General features: G+C 33.8%; 1 protein-coding gene across 2 annotated transcripts in view; it reads right to left on the bottom strand.

Annotated features, from left to right (window-relative positions):
* IFT74 (intraflagellar transport 74) overlaps positions 1 to 18,986 on the bottom strand; it is a 34,989-nt gene that overhangs the window by 1,139 nt on the left and 14,864 nt on the right. For both annotated transcript variants that reach the window (XM_057364973.1, XM_057364972.1), the window contains exons 9-19: positions 18,621 to 18,759; positions 17,562 to 17,624; positions 16,808 to 16,951; positions 16,100 to 16,140; positions 14,817 to 14,896; positions 11,668 to 11,721; positions 9,023 to 9,120; positions 7,891 to 8,017; positions 4,590 to 4,753; positions 3,885 to 4,010; positions 1,484 to 1,544 (exon numbers count right to left, since the gene is read on the bottom strand). In XM_057364973.1, the coding sequence (XP_057220956.1) occupies positions 1,484 to 1,544; positions 3,885 to 4,010; positions 4,590 to 4,753; positions 7,891 to 8,017; positions 9,023 to 9,120; positions 11,668 to 11,721; positions 14,817 to 14,896; positions 16,100 to 16,140; positions 16,808 to 16,951; positions 17,562 to 17,624; positions 18,621 to 18,759 (1,097 nt within the window). The remainder of the gene's footprint in view (positions 1 to 1,483; positions 1,545 to 3,884; positions 4,011 to 4,589; positions 4,754 to 7,890; positions 8,018 to 9,022; positions 9,121 to 11,667; positions 11,722 to 14,816; positions 14,897 to 16,099; positions 16,141 to 16,807; positions 16,952 to 17,561; positions 17,625 to 18,620; positions 18,760 to 18,986) is intronic.

Raw genomic sequence — 18,986 nt, 5'->3', positions numbered from 1 at the left:
GCTAAAAGATTTACACTAATTTACTAGCTGCCACCTCATGACAAGCAYTGTAGAAAAAAGAAAAACTTACATGCATGCCTGAGTCACCTTTGTTTTCATGTACTTACAGGCAGTAAGTCCCTCATGAAGGACCTTGCCTATTGTTGCACTGCAAACCAAAACATTTCAAGGCACTCAGCTATGTGCAGTCATACAATCTGGCACTTTGGAACTCTGGCTACAGAAGTCCCAGCTCAAGAAAGCAGTAGCTTTCCAGTAGCCTAAGCAGACATGAGTACTCTGCATAAGACTCTGCACTTGGATAGGCAATATTTCATACCAAGTTAGGAGATGCTTTATTATCCTGAATTATCCTTTATTATCTCTTTGTTTGCTTTAAAGGCTTTCCTCTTTAAAAAAAATTGTGTTTAAGAGTATTGCCTTAATAATATATTTCTGTAAAGCCTCCTACAAAGAGGAGGTGGCTCCAACTACATCACATTGCCCAAGACTTTTTTCAAATGGTTTTCTAAAAATTAGAACACTTACCAGATTTGAGAAATGGGATATTTGGTATATGAAGAAAACAACAGTAYATGTATACCTATATGTATATGCTTTAATTATTAAATATATTATCGTCACCATCATCAGTATTATTTCTCTGATGGCTAGGCTATCACAGAATTGCCTGAAATATATCCCCATGCCATTTTCTGACACATGAAGGAATGTCCATTGTCCAGACTCTACACTAGATGGTGGRATCTAGTTTTGATACTACCTTTACCAACCACATTTGTACTGTAATCACATAACAGTGATTTTGTGCATCTTAGAGATTTTAGATTTTTTTCTTAAATAATTTCAGTAATGTTTATTGAAGTGAATTCACTGTCCCTAGAAAATAAAATAAAAGTGCAGCTTTTCCTATTCAAATCTCTATCATAGCTAAGGAGACAAAAAKAAAAATAGTACCAGATGAGAAGAACCATCAATTCTAATTAAAATAAACTTCAGTGCTTTTCCTAATTTCAAAAACTCTTATGAAATTTATTTGCGAATCAGCAAGTAATGATTTTGCTGATATGATTACTGGAATATAACTCTTTAATTTTAATGACATAAAGAGAGAGCTACAAGGCAGGTCCCCTCCCCCAGCATGTTTTCAAACAATGCTACACTGACAGATTAATTTCAGATAACAAGGCATATGTGAAAATGAACTTTGCATGAAAACTAGTGGCAAAACTGAGGAAGAAGGAAAAATTCCAGACAAGGCCAATCTTACGCTTTAGGACCCCATAAAACTGTTTCAGACAACACKTGTAAGTTTTGCTATATATAATACCTATCAGCTAATGAGACATTTGCAAAGGATTGCCTTTCCCCTCCTCCCCTGTCTTCTGCTGCCCATTCCGTCCTGTCTTATTCTGCTGGAGGAAACAGACTTCTTCCTCAATTAATACAGTGTGTGAGTTTGACTCTACTTCTTAAAGGATACACTCCTTCATCATAAAGTTRTTTTGCTCATGGTGCTGCCACTTCCTCTCCAAATTTGTAAGCTGAAAATACAAAAACAAAAAAGAGCCAAAAATCAAAACGGTAATTATTACACACATTCTTTATATAAATAATTTAGTATCAGTGCCTTGTACTCTATCATTTGATAAGATCAAAGTTATTTCACATAAAAAACAACAGACATGAGAAACAACGGCAAAATGTTTTAAAAGCTGCTGCTGATGAACCTGCATATATAATTTAGCACTTCATAATCCATCTGTAATAAAAGCACTGCATGCCACTGCAGTTATGGATGAAAAAATTATATGAGAATTCAAGATGTGTCATATAAAGAAGTTAACAGTCAAGTCAGAAGTAAAAAGGTGAACAATTCTGGGAGATACTRATTCTCTTTATGCTTCATATCATTTAGATGATCTCTTCTTAGAATCAGTAAGATCTAAAATCACCAAATTTCCTGACACTGTCTTGGACTTTGCACTACACAGAAGAAACTTCCTTACTTCCATAGTTAAGTTTCCTGTCTGATGCCAGAAGTTGTGATAAGAACAGAGCTGCAGTGAGAAGATTGTAGGAGTGTGGGTTCAGTGCTGGCACTTCTTCAATACTTTCAGCATCAACAGGAAACTAATGTGGACATTATATCGATGGCTGCTTCCTTACAATACAATTTTATATTTGTTTTTCTGATGCTACTGTTCAAGGTACTGCATTTTAAGATATGAAGATGTTATTTTTAAATGTAAAACTGAAAATCATTCTGAGACTAAACTTTCAGTGGAAACTAAGGTAATAAACTAGGAAAATATTGCAGTTTTTTACTTAAAAGCTTATTCTTAAAATGGAAGAGATTAAAATAGTTGCCATATAACTCAAATCTTAACAGCTAGAAATCAGTTATCTAGTGTACTGGTTCACAGCAAACACGACAATCATTTGCTTTCAAGACCAGGTATTTCTGACCAATTAGAACTTTTATTGTCCTGGTTGTAGATCCTGCTGCACACAATACAGCAAGTAAAGGAGGCCAGAATTGAAATACTTACTGTCCTGTACACAGAGAAGATTCAGTTTACTTCTATTGTAACTCCTTGAAGGCCAATTGGCCTCTTGCAAAATTTCCCATGTCCTCCATGTTTCTGAACACTATCTGTACTTAGAAATGCTTTACATATGTCAAGTCATCAGTTATTATAAGATGCACCTTAATTCAYCCTCATCATATTTACACTCAGGGCATAACAAGTAAAGAAATAGATCTTTTTCATGCATATTAGAATAGAATTGCTGCACCTCAATGAACTGAAGAAATGCTGTACAACTATTATTTTATATAAAATGTTAAGCCTCATTATGCAAGTGTCTTAACATTGGGTATCCACTCCTGATTCACCTAAACTCTGGAATTTTATCTTGGTATGAAAGATACACAGTATCTGAAATCTTGAAGGTTTTGGCATGTAGCTTCCAGGATTTRTATCATCATCCTAGAGTGATTATAATAATCCTGTGCTACAAATGGACACATATGCCTCTGTCAGAGCTATGCCCTCTCATCGACCCCATGATGCTATTCCAGAAGAAAGTCAACTTTAATGAAAAATATGACCTTCAGCTTTTAATTGTATTAGAAAAAAATAACAGCTCTAAAGAACAAATATGTCAACAACCTCAAGCAATAAAAACCAGTGAAATGCATAAAAAATAACAACTTTCCATTTCCACCTTATTTTAATATTATCCATTTCCCTTGCGTGCCTTCAAACCTATATGCCAGTAAAGTTCTGCTGCCAAAATGATAGCAACTTATGGGTGTTTATACTGGAGGAATCAAAGCTGCTTAAAAGGTTATAAATGTCTTCCTTCCTAATTCACTTTTGAAATGTAAATATATATATATATCCCAAAGTTATTTAAGTGTGAGCAGACCCTAAAATTTCAGTGGCCTGCAAGGACCAGAACTGGAAAAAGAAAAATGGAATTAACAGGACAGATTTAAATCAAAAAACTCGTTGCCATAACTTTAAAAGCAAAATGGATCTTGGCTAACCAGTAGTGATTTTTTTTTCTCCCTCTGTAGTTTCTTTCTAACTTGGTCCTCAAACTGCTTAAACAAAAGAAGRGCAGAACATAGAGTTCTGAGCACTTAAACAAAGGATTCACATAGTTTTTAGCTCAGAAAGGTATCTGCTAGTAATCCAAAGCTTACAAGCCACTTTCTGTTTGAAARCAGCAAATACACCTACACACAACAGATGACTTAGAAAACTCCCTGAAAAGGAAGAAACAGATTCTGTCCATACCATGTTTCATGTGTATGAGAAAACTAAAACTGAGGAAAAAATAACTGAAAGAATAATATGTAACTTGACCTGTACCTGAGAATGGGTYTCATTTTCTTGCAGCTCCTTCTTTAGTGTCTCATACTCTGTATTCAAGTGCTCCATTATTTTCTTAAAAGCATAGCTGCGTTTTGTTAACTTTTCTTTGTCATCCTGGAGTTTCTAGTTAGGAAAAAAAACCAACACCAACTGATTAATGGATGAGTTCATTTGCTGTAAGCTTCAGGCAAATTATTTCAATTTACCTCTCAAGATGCTWCTTCTTTTCCTTTCAGAACAAGACCATATGCATATGCATAAAGAACTCAGGGGCTTTTCTCTAGCACTGCATGCTCTGTCCTAAAAAGCATACTTAATGATTCTGACCAAGTTGTATGCTTAGACAATACTGTATGAGCATTAGTGGGAATGCTGGTACTAAGAATTTGTAGGAAATTCTCTTTTGCTTGTGTTGTGTGTTAGACTGAGAAATTGAAAGTTATGGGTAGTCATAAATTACATCAGAACTGTTCAGCTGAATTGCTAAAATGGAATTGGGAGATTTTGTGGAAGGAGGTTATCCAAAGATACCCAGCTGAACACAGGCTACATGTACCCATTAATAAGTCATAYGTATAAGCAAAGTAGTATTTGGATTTATTTGCAATGATGTGCAAGCCCACTTTTCAGCTGTCACAAATCTGCATTCCCCTCCACTAGCTGCTCAAAAGCACATAAATTCTGTCTCATTCCTCATATTACCTTTTTCTTTTCTTCTCCTGATGCTTTCAGAGCTGGCAAATTATTGTAGATCTCCAATTCTGCTTTTGTCTGTTCAATTTTGTCTTTAAGAGAAGCCAGTTCACCAACCATCTTGCCCTCCAACAGTTCCATCTTCTGTAGGTCCATCTGCAGTTTTTGACTTTCTAGATCACCAGACACACAATCTCTAATTAACAGTACTTTTTGTTTCATAATACATGGCCCATTGCATAAAGGTTTATCTATATTAAACCAGTATAAACAGCCCCKGAATATCCTCTGATTTTGATATTTATGGGACAATTAAAGTGAAGGAAATAAAAAAAATTGATCTTCACACCATCTCACAAGTTAGACTCATACATTAAAATTACTATATTATAACATGGTTACATCTAACATTTCAAATGTGTGTCTGACGCAGAAGAATAATACAAATGCAGTTTTTTCCTACAATCTGAAGCATCAGGCAACCTGTGCTTTTGGGAGGGATGAGACTGCACAAACACACTTTSCTTGGCATGGGTGTGCATTTTGCTCACAGTTAGATCTGTGCTGATCAGCTGAAAAAAAGGACAGAAAATCTCCCCCTCCAACTTTCCCCCAAGCAGAAGAAACTACATGTGTCTATATGACAGAAGGAGAGTTCATCTTTCCAAAAACTGTGGTTATGGTTTCCTCATTGGATTTATATGGGAAAATATTGCCTGATCAAACATTTTTAGAGCAGGGTTTTGGTACTCATATCTTTGCTTGTGTATTTATGCCAGATACTTATTTTTTAGATTTGCTTTTATCAACATTTTTGGTGCATTACAGAACACTTTCATGATTTCTTTAGGAACCCCAAAGTGAAAAAAAGAAAGCCAAGATTTTGTGTACCATTTGCAATTACCCTGAGGAATGCTGATCCATAAGCTAAGATTGAAAGGGTTCTCTACCTGCAAAGAGCAGTTACGTAAATATGAAAAATTCCCATTCCAATTAAAAGAAGRATATAAAATGCTAATATTTTTGATTGCTTCACATGTAAGTAATTCACAGTCTGCCTTCCACTGAAAAGGGTTTAAGAAAACACTTTGCCCATGTCTACAGTATTTCATATTGCATGACTGCCCAGAGTTTCACACTGAAGTTCCTGGTATTGGTTAACGATAGATTGCAAACCACAACTGAACACATCACAGCTTTCATCTCTCGCTCCTACAGCACTGTGGTAAAAAGACAAACGCTTAAGGACATCAATAAATGAGAGTTTTAGATCAGAAACAATAAAAAACAGAATTATAAAATAAATTCAGACTGCATTAGAGAAATAGCAGAGAACAACTATAGATGTCCATAAGGATTTACTTAGGTCTTATCACAGCATTTTCATTTTTTATATAACTGTTCTAATATCTGTGTTTTGTTATTTAAAATTATACATAGTTGACCAGTTGGAATTTATTTTACATGTAGTAAGGAGTAGTACCAACGTAAATGCCAAAAAGGCAAAAATTTTTTTTGACTGTGGTGTCTAAATACAAAAACKATGATGAGACTGCAATGGGTATTCCTATCCATTCACACTTTCTGGAGAAAAGGAAAGAAACTGGAAGGTGCAAATTTTCTCCTTATCCAGCAGCAGACTCAATGAAAAAACCTTAAAACTGAAAAAAMCCTCAGAATTCCTCTAGGGGAAGAGACAGGAAGAGGATGCAGCCCAGTTCCTTTTGATAGGCCATGAAGTTGCAGCGTCTAGCATGCAGTGTGTACACAGTGGCAAATTCTCAGAACAAACTACAGTGACCTAGGGAAATGTTTTTGGGAAACTATGCCATCAGCACTTTTGTTTACTCTTCATGGTTTCCTTTTTTTTTTTAAATTTTTTTAAGGATTCTCCTGGTGGACTTTTTATATCTTTGTCACGGCAAGAAAATATGGAAATCCAGATTTCCATAACAAAAGAATCCTGAAGATGACTGTGCTATAATTCAAAGGTTGGAAGGAACTTCAACTGTGCAAACTGAGCATTCACTGTATTTCTGAAAGAATCTTATTTATTACGCTATCTGTGAATCCCAGCTGTCCGACATTTGCTTCAGAAAAATTATGAAAATTATGTACTGTAACTTCCTTCTCTTCACTTGCAGAGAAAGAAGTATGTCTTTCAATAATACCTCTACAACACTATGTGTTTCCAAAACATCCTTGTATTGTAAAAATAGTCAGAAATTATGCTTATATGAAAGAACAAAAAGTCCTATTTGAAATTTAACATATTTCCCAGAAATTTAAACTACAGCACAAATGCAAAATGTGTATTTGTGGACAAGCAAACACTAAGTGTTCAAACACACAACAGAAAATTAATTTCTCTAACATTTTGTGCCAAACAACTTATTTGCTCATAACTACTTCGAAGTCACAATACTGGCTCCTATTTTGAAAATTACTATCAAGTACAGCACATAATAGTTTTCTAACAAAATGATTTATAGTTCTTAATTCCTGCCCCTTCCTTTCAGCCAAACAAATAAGGAAAGGTTTGCAGAACCAATAATGATATTGGCAAAGACACAGAATTGTGAGGACAATTCTGCTATAAACAGTGCAAATAGAGAAKAGATATTTGTTATGGGAATGAAAGAAAACTACTGTCTGCTTTTTGAAATTACAGAGAGCATCCTGAAGATGCTTACATTTAAGTATTTCAGTATTTTGAAAACGAAGTCAAAATGACTATTCACTTTGCAGGACCAAAGCCTTGSGATTTGGGAGCTATTCACTACTGTTGTCAGTTAATTGCCCATGGTACATATTCCTTTGGAAAAGCACAAACCATAASCAAGTGATACTAAGAACTATATTTACAAATAATACATGGTTGGCTAACTGGGGAAGACTCTACTTYAGTTKGTTAAACATTCTTTCAAGATCATGRAAGATCTTATTTTGGGGTGAGTATTAGTAAAATCAAATGCTAGCTCAATTCAACCCCTGTATTCAAATACACTTGTTTAACATCTGTRCAAGGAAGATGATCATTTAGTGATAAGAGTAAGGTAAGTATATATAAGTATACATACTTACTATATCTATATAACAAATAATAGGTAATAAATATAAATAAATTGAGGAAAATAAATAACTTGTTACCAACAAGCATTTCAATTTGTGAACTTGCCACTGTATTTTAATATTTGGAGATCACTTGTTATCTAGTATTTGAAAATCTTCTGCATGTTATCAGTGTAACAGTGCACATAAGTCTTTATTATTTTAAGGAATTAATTTGAAAATTCATTGCTGATCTTACCTGTAATCAGATTCTTAGCAGTGCTCTGTGATTTYTGCATTTCGTTTGATTTAAAAGTGAGGTCTTCCTGCATAATCTTCAGCTCTTGATTGGTAACAGATGAAATTTGTTTCATATGATTCAAATTCTGTGTGTTACCAATAACAGTAATAAGAACATGCTGTATTTTTGAAACGAATGGTAACTGGACAAATAAGAAACTCACCTGTCCTATGACATTGTCTACTATAAAGACTTAAAACATTGAAAATAGTMTGAAGTGATTTAAATGTGAATGACTTATTCTGCCAACTTCTGATAAAAGATGTATTGACAGGCCAGCACAGATGAAATAAAAATGCAGCAAGTAGAAACTGTGCTGCCATATGGGTCTGTTGCAAAATAAATGACAGTGCCTAAAATACACCTTGTGGTCCACTATATTGAAAGAGTTAGAAGACAATCAAAATAATCATAGAATCAAAATATTACTCAGACGAAAGTTTTCTATAACATAAAAAAATCCATGAGAGCCAAAAACATTAAAAGAAAAGAAGTCTTRAAAGCGAAAGCAATGGCAGACTGCAAATGTGAACTGTTTCTAAACTATTATATTATTCTTTTATAACAGCTACATTAAATATTACACAGCAGGATATTTCAGACATACTTTCAGTAGATCAGAGGGGTAATTGGAATACTTTTAGTTAAGTAATACTAGTGACAGAATACCCAAATACTGAGATTTGCAACCTTTGGATAAACAAAATACTGCAGTAGTTTTATTTACAGTATTTGAAGATGCTAATCATTATTAATATGATTTATAGCAGAGACAAAGAGTTATAGAAATTATGCAAATATTTCTTTGCTCTGATTACAACATTACATACTATTCAAAACTCTTTAGCCAGAAAAAKGGAATTAAGCAAATTTTTTTAACTATGGCTAAACATGGTTTAATGTTTAACCCTTGTAAGAAACTATTAAAAATATAAATATATAAATATATACAGTATATATCTATCAATGTTACATATAATATATAATACAAATATAAATACATGATCCCCATCATCCTTCTTTACTCAGACACTTTCCTATTCCGTGTGTCCTACCTCCTAGCTTGCTAAAGGAGGATGGAAATGCTTACCCTGCTCGACTGCTCCAGGAGGGCAACAATGTTGGCTTCTATTTGGGCCTTTCGTTCAAATTCCTGATTCTTCACATCTTCAAAAGTATCAAGAAAACCTAGAGATCAATAAACACAAAAAAGAAGGCTCTCGCATGTTGAAACAATGTTGCTTCCTGTCAAAATTTATATAAAATTGGTATGTTGCACAGTTTTAAATAGGTTAATCTAATTGTTTATTTAAAATCCAGGTGGCAGAGACCTTGAAATTTGTTGGCTTATGGGTTGGTATGAAAAGGAGAATTCTTTCAGTGAGACATATTGAACATGAGGCCACCATGTTCTTGTAGAGTGTTTAGGTGACGGCTGCCACCAAACAGAAAAGAAGAGTCCACCCCATTATTTCTGATGCTTTTCTAAATGCTTCTCCCAGCAGTTGTTGGTCTTTTTTTTTTTTTTTTTTTTTTTTTTTTTTTTTTTTNTTTTTTTTCTGAAAGCTATCGACCCGGGCTACTAAATAAAGGAAATAAGTAACTTTATTATATCTAATGGCCTGGACTAAATGCCAGACACTGCTAAGGTCTTGAGACCTGGTATGACCTCTTCCCTTCTGTGTGATGTCCCTTAGCTACATGTCTAATTTACGTTCATTCTAATAATTGTCCAACTGAATCTAACAATGCAGTTAATGGTGGTAGGCACTCTGTTCTCTACGCATAACACATTGCACTTATGGTGATAGAGATGTTGAAAAAAATGGTGCTGGACACATCACATGGAAGTTAGAAGTCCAGCAAGATGCTGCCCAGAGCTCTAAGTTACAATTATTTCTTCCTGCTGGCTCTCCTCCTGCAACATGGGTAATACACACAGGAGCCCTAGGGAACCATAAGACATTGCAAACTYTATAGCTGCATGAATAACTGAAGAATTCCTTGTTTGGGCAAGAAGGATTTGGCAACCACAGAAAAGCATTTTCACACATTTATAAATATGAAACAATGAAACTAACATATGTAACATTCACAGATATGTATATAATTCTACAAAACTGAGGCGGCAACAGTGAAATTAGYAGAATTAGCTCAGAACAGCAGYTATAAAATTTGACTAGTGTTTTTCTCCCTTTATATATTTTTTGTTTCAAACCTTTGAATTTATTTAGAAACATTAAGAAAGGTGCACATTTATATCTCATCATATTGTTTTTTTGCAACGAACTTTCTTTTGCCTCACACTTGTCTGGTTGACCTTGTTTYCCCTGAGTGCTATGTATTTCTCAGATTCATAAAAACTCTTGAATGCAAGAGACTGCAAGAGCTCATCTAATTAATTCACTTGTTCCAGGACAAAACCAGCTGTATGTTAGTAATTCACTCTTATCATACACAGCTTCTGACAGATACTTTATAATTCTCCTGGACAATCTATTTCAATGCTTGRTAAGTTTCATTGTTAGGAAGTTTTTCCTAATATTCAACCTGCAATCTTTCTGCAGCTAGCACTGTATTACTCCTTTTCTATCCTTCACATATATACAGAAATAAATTATTCACTTATTGTTTGAAACAGCTTTTTTACATATTTGACAACTGTCATAAATTTTCTAAAATAAAAGACTAATTCTTCCATATTTCCTTGCAGGTCTTGCTTTCTGCATCCTCCCATCAGTTTTCTCCAGGAGTGACAGCTGCTTTCTTTATGTGCAGAACTAAAGACAATACTACTTCTGAAGTATTTGATGCACAGGGGAAAAGATTACTTCAGATGTTTGGCAAATTATACTCCTATGTATACCTGCTGTTGTGGTATTTCCCATGTTACTCTGGTACTGCTCAGTCATGTCCACTTTGTAACTCTGTGCTACACCACAGAGCTGTACCTAATGAACTGCTCCCTACTCTGTTATTTTGCAGTTGATTACTCGGCCCAAGTGTAGAAACATAGTTTTTTCAAACGGTAATTTCAAACTTTTTGTAATTAATTTCTGACATAATTAAAGTATACTAAATTCTAACCATGTTCTCCAACATGATTTCAGCTTCTCTGATGGAGCATTTTCTGTGAAACTGTTCTGTAAGATGGTCTCTCCCACRTTCTAACTGATTAGAAAAGTACTTACAAATACTTAAGATAACATAAACACCACACACACTGCAAAACTTTACGCAATACRTCCTTTCATTTTGGCACTGCATCTTTCACAATTAATAATTTTTCAATCGAACGCACAATATAGGTTAATASTGGACAATATTTGCCTATCTTGCTTCTAAAACCACCACAAGCAGAAGATTTACTGAAGTATACATCATCTGCTACACCTTCCTTATTCAGCAGTATTTGTCAGTCACAGGAAAAAATATGTTTGTACTTGACAAATCAATACTAGTCCTGATCCAGTAACATTAACAAATTGTTTGCTTGCTTAGTTTTTCCAGATTATTTGTGGAAACTGATACTGTTAATGGTTGATGAAAAGCCTTGAAAGATGCTACAAATACTTGTGACAGTCCTGTAAGGTATCAATTATCTTATCCACAGAACTTTATCCAAAGATCAGCCTATCAGATGTTTGCACCTATAAATTAATTGTATTTTAATAATATAACAAAACCTGTATTTTAGTGAAATTAGGACTAATTAAATAATAGTAGACAACTTACTGTCCATGCTTTCTTCCCTCTTCTTCAGCTCCTTGTATTTCCAATTTTCTTCTCCTACAAGAGATGTAACACAGATTTAACTTTACATTGTCTTAGACCTGGATTCCTTTAGGTAGACAAAAAGCCTGTTTTAAAAATAGARTTTCTACAGGCCTTGAAACTCTAGGACTCATCCTATTTCATTTCACGTAGTCAATTTAACYGACTATGTTGTACAGAACTTTTAAATTAAAAAAAAAGCTTAGTAGATTAGCCTCAATGCAATTTTTACAAACTTTCAGGGGTTACAATTTCTGATAAAGCGGAGTGGGATAAATACTTGGTTTGGACTAGGGAAGTTCATAAGGTTTTTCTGCCGTCAAGTGAATTTTAATAACAGAGAACAAATGCTTCTGTGTATTTGGGCACCATGATTAATTAAAATTTCCTGTAGCCCTGTTTAATATATGAGCCTTTTCAACAGCACTTTCACCTATTAGAATGGACCTTCATAAGGATACACAGCATGAAAGAAACCATGATAATCTCCAGGAAATAAACAGGAAAATGATGCAATGGTCCAGGTAAATAAAATGCACAGAAAGCTTGCTGCAATTAAGTCTGAAAGAACATTTCCATATGCCTTTGATATAGTGGTAGTAGATGTAAGGAGTAACATACATATTTACTCTATCTTTAAATTCAGCTATTGGTTATAAATAGCTCATAATTTATATGTGTTGGTAAAGCAGGACACCCGATATGTTTGTCTCAAGAAGATGAGACAATTCATCTCCTAGAAATAATTCTGTTTCAACCATCGAWATTACTCATTTTTTTATTTTTAACATAATCTTGTCATTTTAAAGAATACATAATAAAATAATCAAATAGACACATATATACCTGAGCAAGCAAATTTCCCCACATCTTTTTACTTGTTCACTGCCATGCTTTCCTTTTTATCTAGTATACACAAACAATAAGAACACCTGAGGGGCCCTAAGGGACTTTGACTCTGCTTCAGCTTCCTTGCAGCTGTGGCTTTGTTCCTTGCTGGAACTCTGTCTTTCATTTTGTAAGACAAGGCTCCAATAGTTAATAACTCAGTCAGTTCTACTCTTTAAAATTCTAGTAATACTGAGCCATGAAACAGAGTTACATGATCTATCAAGTGTTTAAAGGAAAAAGGTATTTGGAGAAAAGACCACAACTTTGAGATGTTTTTACAGTATATTTTCATTAATACATTAGTACTTTAATCTCTCTTGCAATTTACGAAGGGTTAAGTCTGTTCCATTGTGAGTTAATGCTGACTTTGACTAATCATTAAAGTTAATGGTTATTATATAGAACATGTATGAGTGAGTTTTTTCACTTATTTAGATTTTCTCAGGCAAAAACTAAARCCAGTTATTTCAATATGGTCTGTTTAGTTTTTTTCCTGCTCAAAAATGTTTTGAACACTGAAATATTTAGAAATTCCTAGTTAAAATTTCTTTTTTTTTTCTCTACTTGTTATTTCAACTTATATTCATGTAAAAAACTTTAGGAGCTGAAGTTTTGGGAATATTAGGTAATAATGTTGAAATGCTGATCAGGAAGAAAAGTGACTGGGGAGGGACAGAGCACAGAAATTTCAAGGACACACCAAGATGCCAATTTAGAGCATTTAGAATAATGAATAGCCTCTTGTGATTCTCTCTCCATTCACYAAAGAAGGGAACTTTGGGAGTTTACATTTCTGTGTCTTAAAGCTACTCTTTATTAATATCTTCTTTATTCCTTCTGTATTATACCAACAGGTGTAATTCCCTTCACATTATACTACAACGTAACTTGATTCTGAATATTCTGAGTGCTCCTGATATGGTACAGAGACCATATGCTTTCTCCAACATACACTTCAAACTTCTTCAACAGGCTTCCTTTTTCTAAAACAGTGAAAGACACACTCCAGCAACAAATAATTGTATGAACTATAAAATGTGAAAAGCAACTCCTTACCTTCTGCATTTCTCCAAAATTAACAAAAAAATGGTTGCAAGYCAAATAAAAAGGAAAAATTAAAGAACAATAAAGTTCGCAATGATATTATCTTGAAGCACAAGAGCCAATAAAGCAGACTTAATACACTATTTTCACAAAAATAATGAAGTATGTGTAGAAATATGAAATATTTGTCATGCAAAAGATGATAAACAGCTGCACAAAACATTTGTTTAGAGGCAGATTTATAGATCTGGAAGAAACTTACAGATAGATTTTACACTGATTTCCCCAGAAAAATCATAAAGTATGAAGGCATCAATTCATTAATCCTATATTAAATTACTTGCTATAACTCAACAAGTTATAACATATATATGTATTGTARTATATAACATACATAGTAAATTACATAGCTGCTTATAAAAATTTTCAGAATGCAGGCATATACTTATGTAATTCCAATCTCAACAAGAATYCTTATAATCAAAAGAAGGTTTTCAACTGGATAAATCCTCATTTTTTAGGGAACCTTTCATAGTTATTAAGGACCTATGCTCAAACTAAAGTTACTTCCTCYAAAACTTAAAGTGCTAGGTCAAATTCCAACCTAACCTAGCCCAAACGCTAGCAGAACATTTTTGCTGGAGATCAGTTTAAGCCAAGGCCCTTATTKGGCAGCTTATAAACTCTTCTTGCAAAGATCAGCCCAAGTTTCAATATAATACTGAATAATAMTACTTAATTCTGTCTGTTTTATACATTCTTATTAAACATTATCAATTCCACATTCACTGTCAGTGTAATRGACCATGTAAAAGGTAAAATTAATAAAAGCATTTCTAAATATGAGCTTGTTCTGCAGTGCTTCCAGYAAGAAAAACTTCTATTCCTCAAGAAATACTAAAAATAAAACTGGATGGTAAACCACACAGCTGCACTACTATTTTATATGGTAATTTTCRATATGAACTTGTCAAATGTTCCACATTTGTGGAGGTGGGTACTCCCCATTTCTTATGTATGAAAAGGAAAGGCTGTAGAAACCAAACTTCTGGTGATGATGAACACGTTATATTTGCATAAGCCTAAAAGTTCTAAGCAAATAATAGGTATAAAAGTTTGTTATAGAACAAGTGGATGCAGCTCTGCATAGTCTGCTGCATCTGTAGTCATATTACCTCGATGATTCTCCAGATCCATATCAAGTCGTTGAATGASCTTTTTAAAATGGTCTGTTTTTTCTTTTACTTCTGCCAGCCTGCAAAACAGATGATGAAAGTCAAGGTTAAAACTTACTTTATTTTAGACAAAACTGCAGAGAGAAGTCAAGAATAAAAGCAGAAAACCTAAATTTATAAAAACCAAAGSAGTATCAGGACAATTCTTGCTAGTTTCAAAGGTGTATGTAAATCATCTGTCACTTTAGACCTATTAAATAGCCTTATTAAATTGTAATACTGTTGCTTCTTATTAAATRACATCAGTAATACTTAACTTACTCAACTAGACCCTCTGCTGGTTACTATTCAGCTTTGCAGAGTTACAACATAATTGTTGTAACTGCATAAACATATTAACGTAATTCCTAAACAGCAGCAAATAACTGCATTCCTTAAAAATTACTTATGTGTTCACTAAAATCCATTAAGAAATTTCCAAATAAGCTCTGCTACATAATCAATCGAAGTGTGAAATGCATTTACCCTTAACACATTACTATGTAAAATCTCAAATATAATTCTTTGTTATTGTATCTATTAAAAATATGTTAAACAACTTACTATCCAATTAAAAAGCATTAAAAAATAACTAACAATTATAGTTGTGAATATTGCTTAAAAGAATTTAAAATTGTTTCCAGGAGATTTCATGAGTTGTCCCATTTTTTTCTTTAAAGAAAGAGAAATCAAAAGGCTCAAAATTCAAAAATACTGTACTGTTTATCTGACCCCCCATTCATTACTATTTATTATAAAAAGTACTTGACTTTCTGGCAAATCTTCAGAAAGGCCCAGCACCCAAGGACCAAGAAGCAATGCCCTTCTACTCTTTAGAATGGAACTTTCTGTAAACAACTTTGTAACTCTAAGGTTTTAAGAACACATAAACAAACTTCAAAATGTAGGGTAATGCATGTTCAACTGTCCCAGAGGAGCAGCTCTTACAAATCAATGTCTTCCTCAGCCTTAAACAAGTTTGTGCCAGTGCTATTACAAATTTTTATTCTCAGGGTGTGCTCATAATGGATAGAAATGTCTTACTATGCAGATCTAAACATCCTATCACTACAAAACTTGTTTACCTGTAACAAAAGAACACATTCTATTCTCTGTGGAACACTAGTACAGGTTTGATAATGTGGTGATATTCTAAAAGTCTATAGAAATACGTGATGGAACACAACTATGTGTCTTTAAGGCATACATGTGTTTTATAGCAAGAGTATTATGGGGTTACTCACTGTCTTTCCATGCTTGCAATTTTCTGGCTATCGTCTTTAACCTATAAAAAAGTTTAACAACTTTAACATATGAAATTAAATCTACAAATGGAAAATTTGGAAACAAATTAAAAAACAAATCTGTTTTGTAGGAAAATTCAAAAACAAATCTCAATTCAAAACACAGGGAATAGAAACTTAGAATGTGCAATCACAAATTTGCTGTGACATCGTCCAACAATGAGTGATATAAGTGTTATGTCTTCCAAATGTTTAAAAATCATACTTTTAAAAATCAAAACCATTTACCATGGTCATTCAGACCAATAATCCATAGAGGGTAAATGGATAGTTACAGTGTAGGCTATTTTAAATTGACCCACTTGCTCCTGGATTAGTGTACCTGCTCAAGTACCCCACAAGMATATTCTCTGGAGTTTGGGTAAGAAGGACATTGAAGATCACCTGTTTCCAGCTCACTCTTCCCCCAGTTCCCAGCTCTGCTATGGTCAGGGATGCCACCCCTAGGTCAGACTGCTCAGGGCCCCATTCAACTGGCCTTGAAGACTTCCAGGCATGGGGCATCCACATACTCCAGTGCCTCACCACCCTCACAGTAAGGGTGTTTCTTCTAACATCTACTCTAAAGCTTTCATCTTTTCAAGTGCTATCACCCCTAATAATACTGACTTGGAGAATCTTTTACATAAAAACATTTTCTGTTCTTGCCTGCTTTAGTAATCTCTCTCTTTCCTCCTGTGGAGATTCCATGTTCTTATCCTCAGCAATCATTTGATCTCGACGCTCCTTGAGCTCATGAAGCTTTTCATACAACTGCACAGCTTCCTGTTTCACCCCAGAGTGTGCTATTTCCTGTTGGGAAAAGCAAACACTTACTAGCTATTTTCAGACAGCAAGAGAGCATTGTGTCAATTTTGCTTTAGTTAAGCAACACTTACCTTGCCATACATTTCAAGTGAAGCTTATTTCTYACAAAAAGCAGAGACACAGTATAAAAAGTCAAATTTATAATCCATATTATCAATATTACATTTTCTGGAATAGAATATCCCAATCAGCTACTTTTTGATTTATGAGTTCTTCTTTGGGCGAACTTTCTGAGTAGATTTACTACTTCACAATTTCTASGGTATTCCAAACTACATAAAATATTCAAAAGGGCTAAACAATGTCTAGTAGTTTATGAAAATTATATTTTCTGATTGTATGTTTCAGCTCATAGATACTTTGATCCATGAAAGAGATAAGAAAATTCCCCTCAATAACGTATTTTTACCCAAAACTGATTAGAAATTATTGGTGGTAATGAGAGAGGCAGATTTGCCTTCCCTTACTACAGCATGATCCTACAGTATCTGAAAATTTAAGGAAAAGAAACTATAGGTATTTTTTTCTACARTATTATTCTTTACACTAGAGTTCAGGGAAGGATAGTACAAAGGCCACTTGTTATCATACATACAGCTCTTAGACTCTCTTCCTTTTCATTTAGTGCATCCAATTCCTGCTGTTGAATAACCAGTTCCTAAAGAGAAAACAAAATACAAAATTCACATAAAAACTACTACTCGATTAATTACTTTCTTGCTGTAAACCTTAGCACGTATAAAATGCTATAAAACACCCATTGCTGCTCTTAAAAATTTGAAAGACAAGACTGTGTCTAGCTCCTTCACATAACTCAAACATAGTAAGCACTTAGCTTCAGCATCCAACTTTTYCATTACTTTTATCACTGTTATTAGCAGTTGGGCTACTACCAAAAAATTGTTTGCCCTTTTTCTAGTATTCTTTTTCTTAAAATCAGAACCATGTGTGGAACTTATTATCTACTCTTCAGAAGTTTAGAGTCAAATTTTAAAATCTGAATCAGCCATGACAGTTTCTTCATAGTCCAGAAAGAAACAGGTAAGCCCTGACCACAGACTCACTTCATCCTAAGACAAATGGGAAACACTGATGTAATCTCTGTACAAACTATACAGAGAAACTTTTAAGACTGTATGGCTTGAACTAGACCACCCAAGAGAGCCTAGGAATGTTCCTCCTGTTGCTAACATAAGGATTAGTAAAGTAACAAACATTTTATAAAGCCCAGTTAATTTTTTCTGATACTTTTGAACATACAGTATTAACAAYAGAAAAACCTAGTCAGATTCACTTTGTAAAAATTTCCTACTCAAATGAACTAAATAAATTGCTGGGGTTATTTTTCCCTTTTGCTTGCTTTTTACACYTGATGAAATATCTAAGTATTGCAGTGGCTTTTAAAATCTGCGTGTCAATCCTCAAAATCAAACAGAAAATTGTGAACATTATTTCTTCTTAAAAAGAAATACAAAAAGAGAAAGAATTTAATCTTGGTCAATTTCTCTGTTTTCAGACACTTCTAAAATAGATTACTAGCAAGCTTTTTTATTTTATTACTCTGTTGTCAAGCTCTTTAGTACTTAAATTTTAACTAAACCCCATGAAGCCAGTTTAAGAAATATTTAAGGTAAGCATAATGAAACAAGCCAACCTGGGAGAGTTTTTCATTAGTAGCTTTCATCTCCATATATTTAGCTTGATTTTCCTGTGACATGTCTTTCATTATATCATCTGCTACAACCTTTTCACGCTCGATATCTTCTTCTACAGCTTGAATTAACTTTTCTGTGCTGTAAAAAYATAATGTTTTCATAACTTTTACTAGTTGATGTTTATTTTAAGCACTCATTTCAAACTTCATTATTCCTTCAGCCTCACTGAAATACTCCTGTAATATAAAAAGCCCAGACTCCATAAAAAGGAGTTACCAACTTGTATCTAATCTTCCTGGAGCTGAATTAGCTATACAAAAATTCACATCATGAAATAGAGTACATGAAGAATTCTCTGCCTATTC

This window comes from Malurus melanocephalus, unplaced genomic scaffold (assembly GCF_030028575.1).
Source record: "Malurus melanocephalus ecotype Western Australia unplaced genomic scaffold, MMel_1.1 scaffold_45, whole genome shotgun sequence".
Lineage (NCBI taxonomy): Eukaryota > Metazoa > Chordata > Aves > Passeriformes > Maluridae > Malurus > Malurus melanocephalus.
The sequence above is the reverse complement of the archived record's forward strand: the minus strand, read 5'-3'. Positions and strand labels throughout refer to the sequence as shown.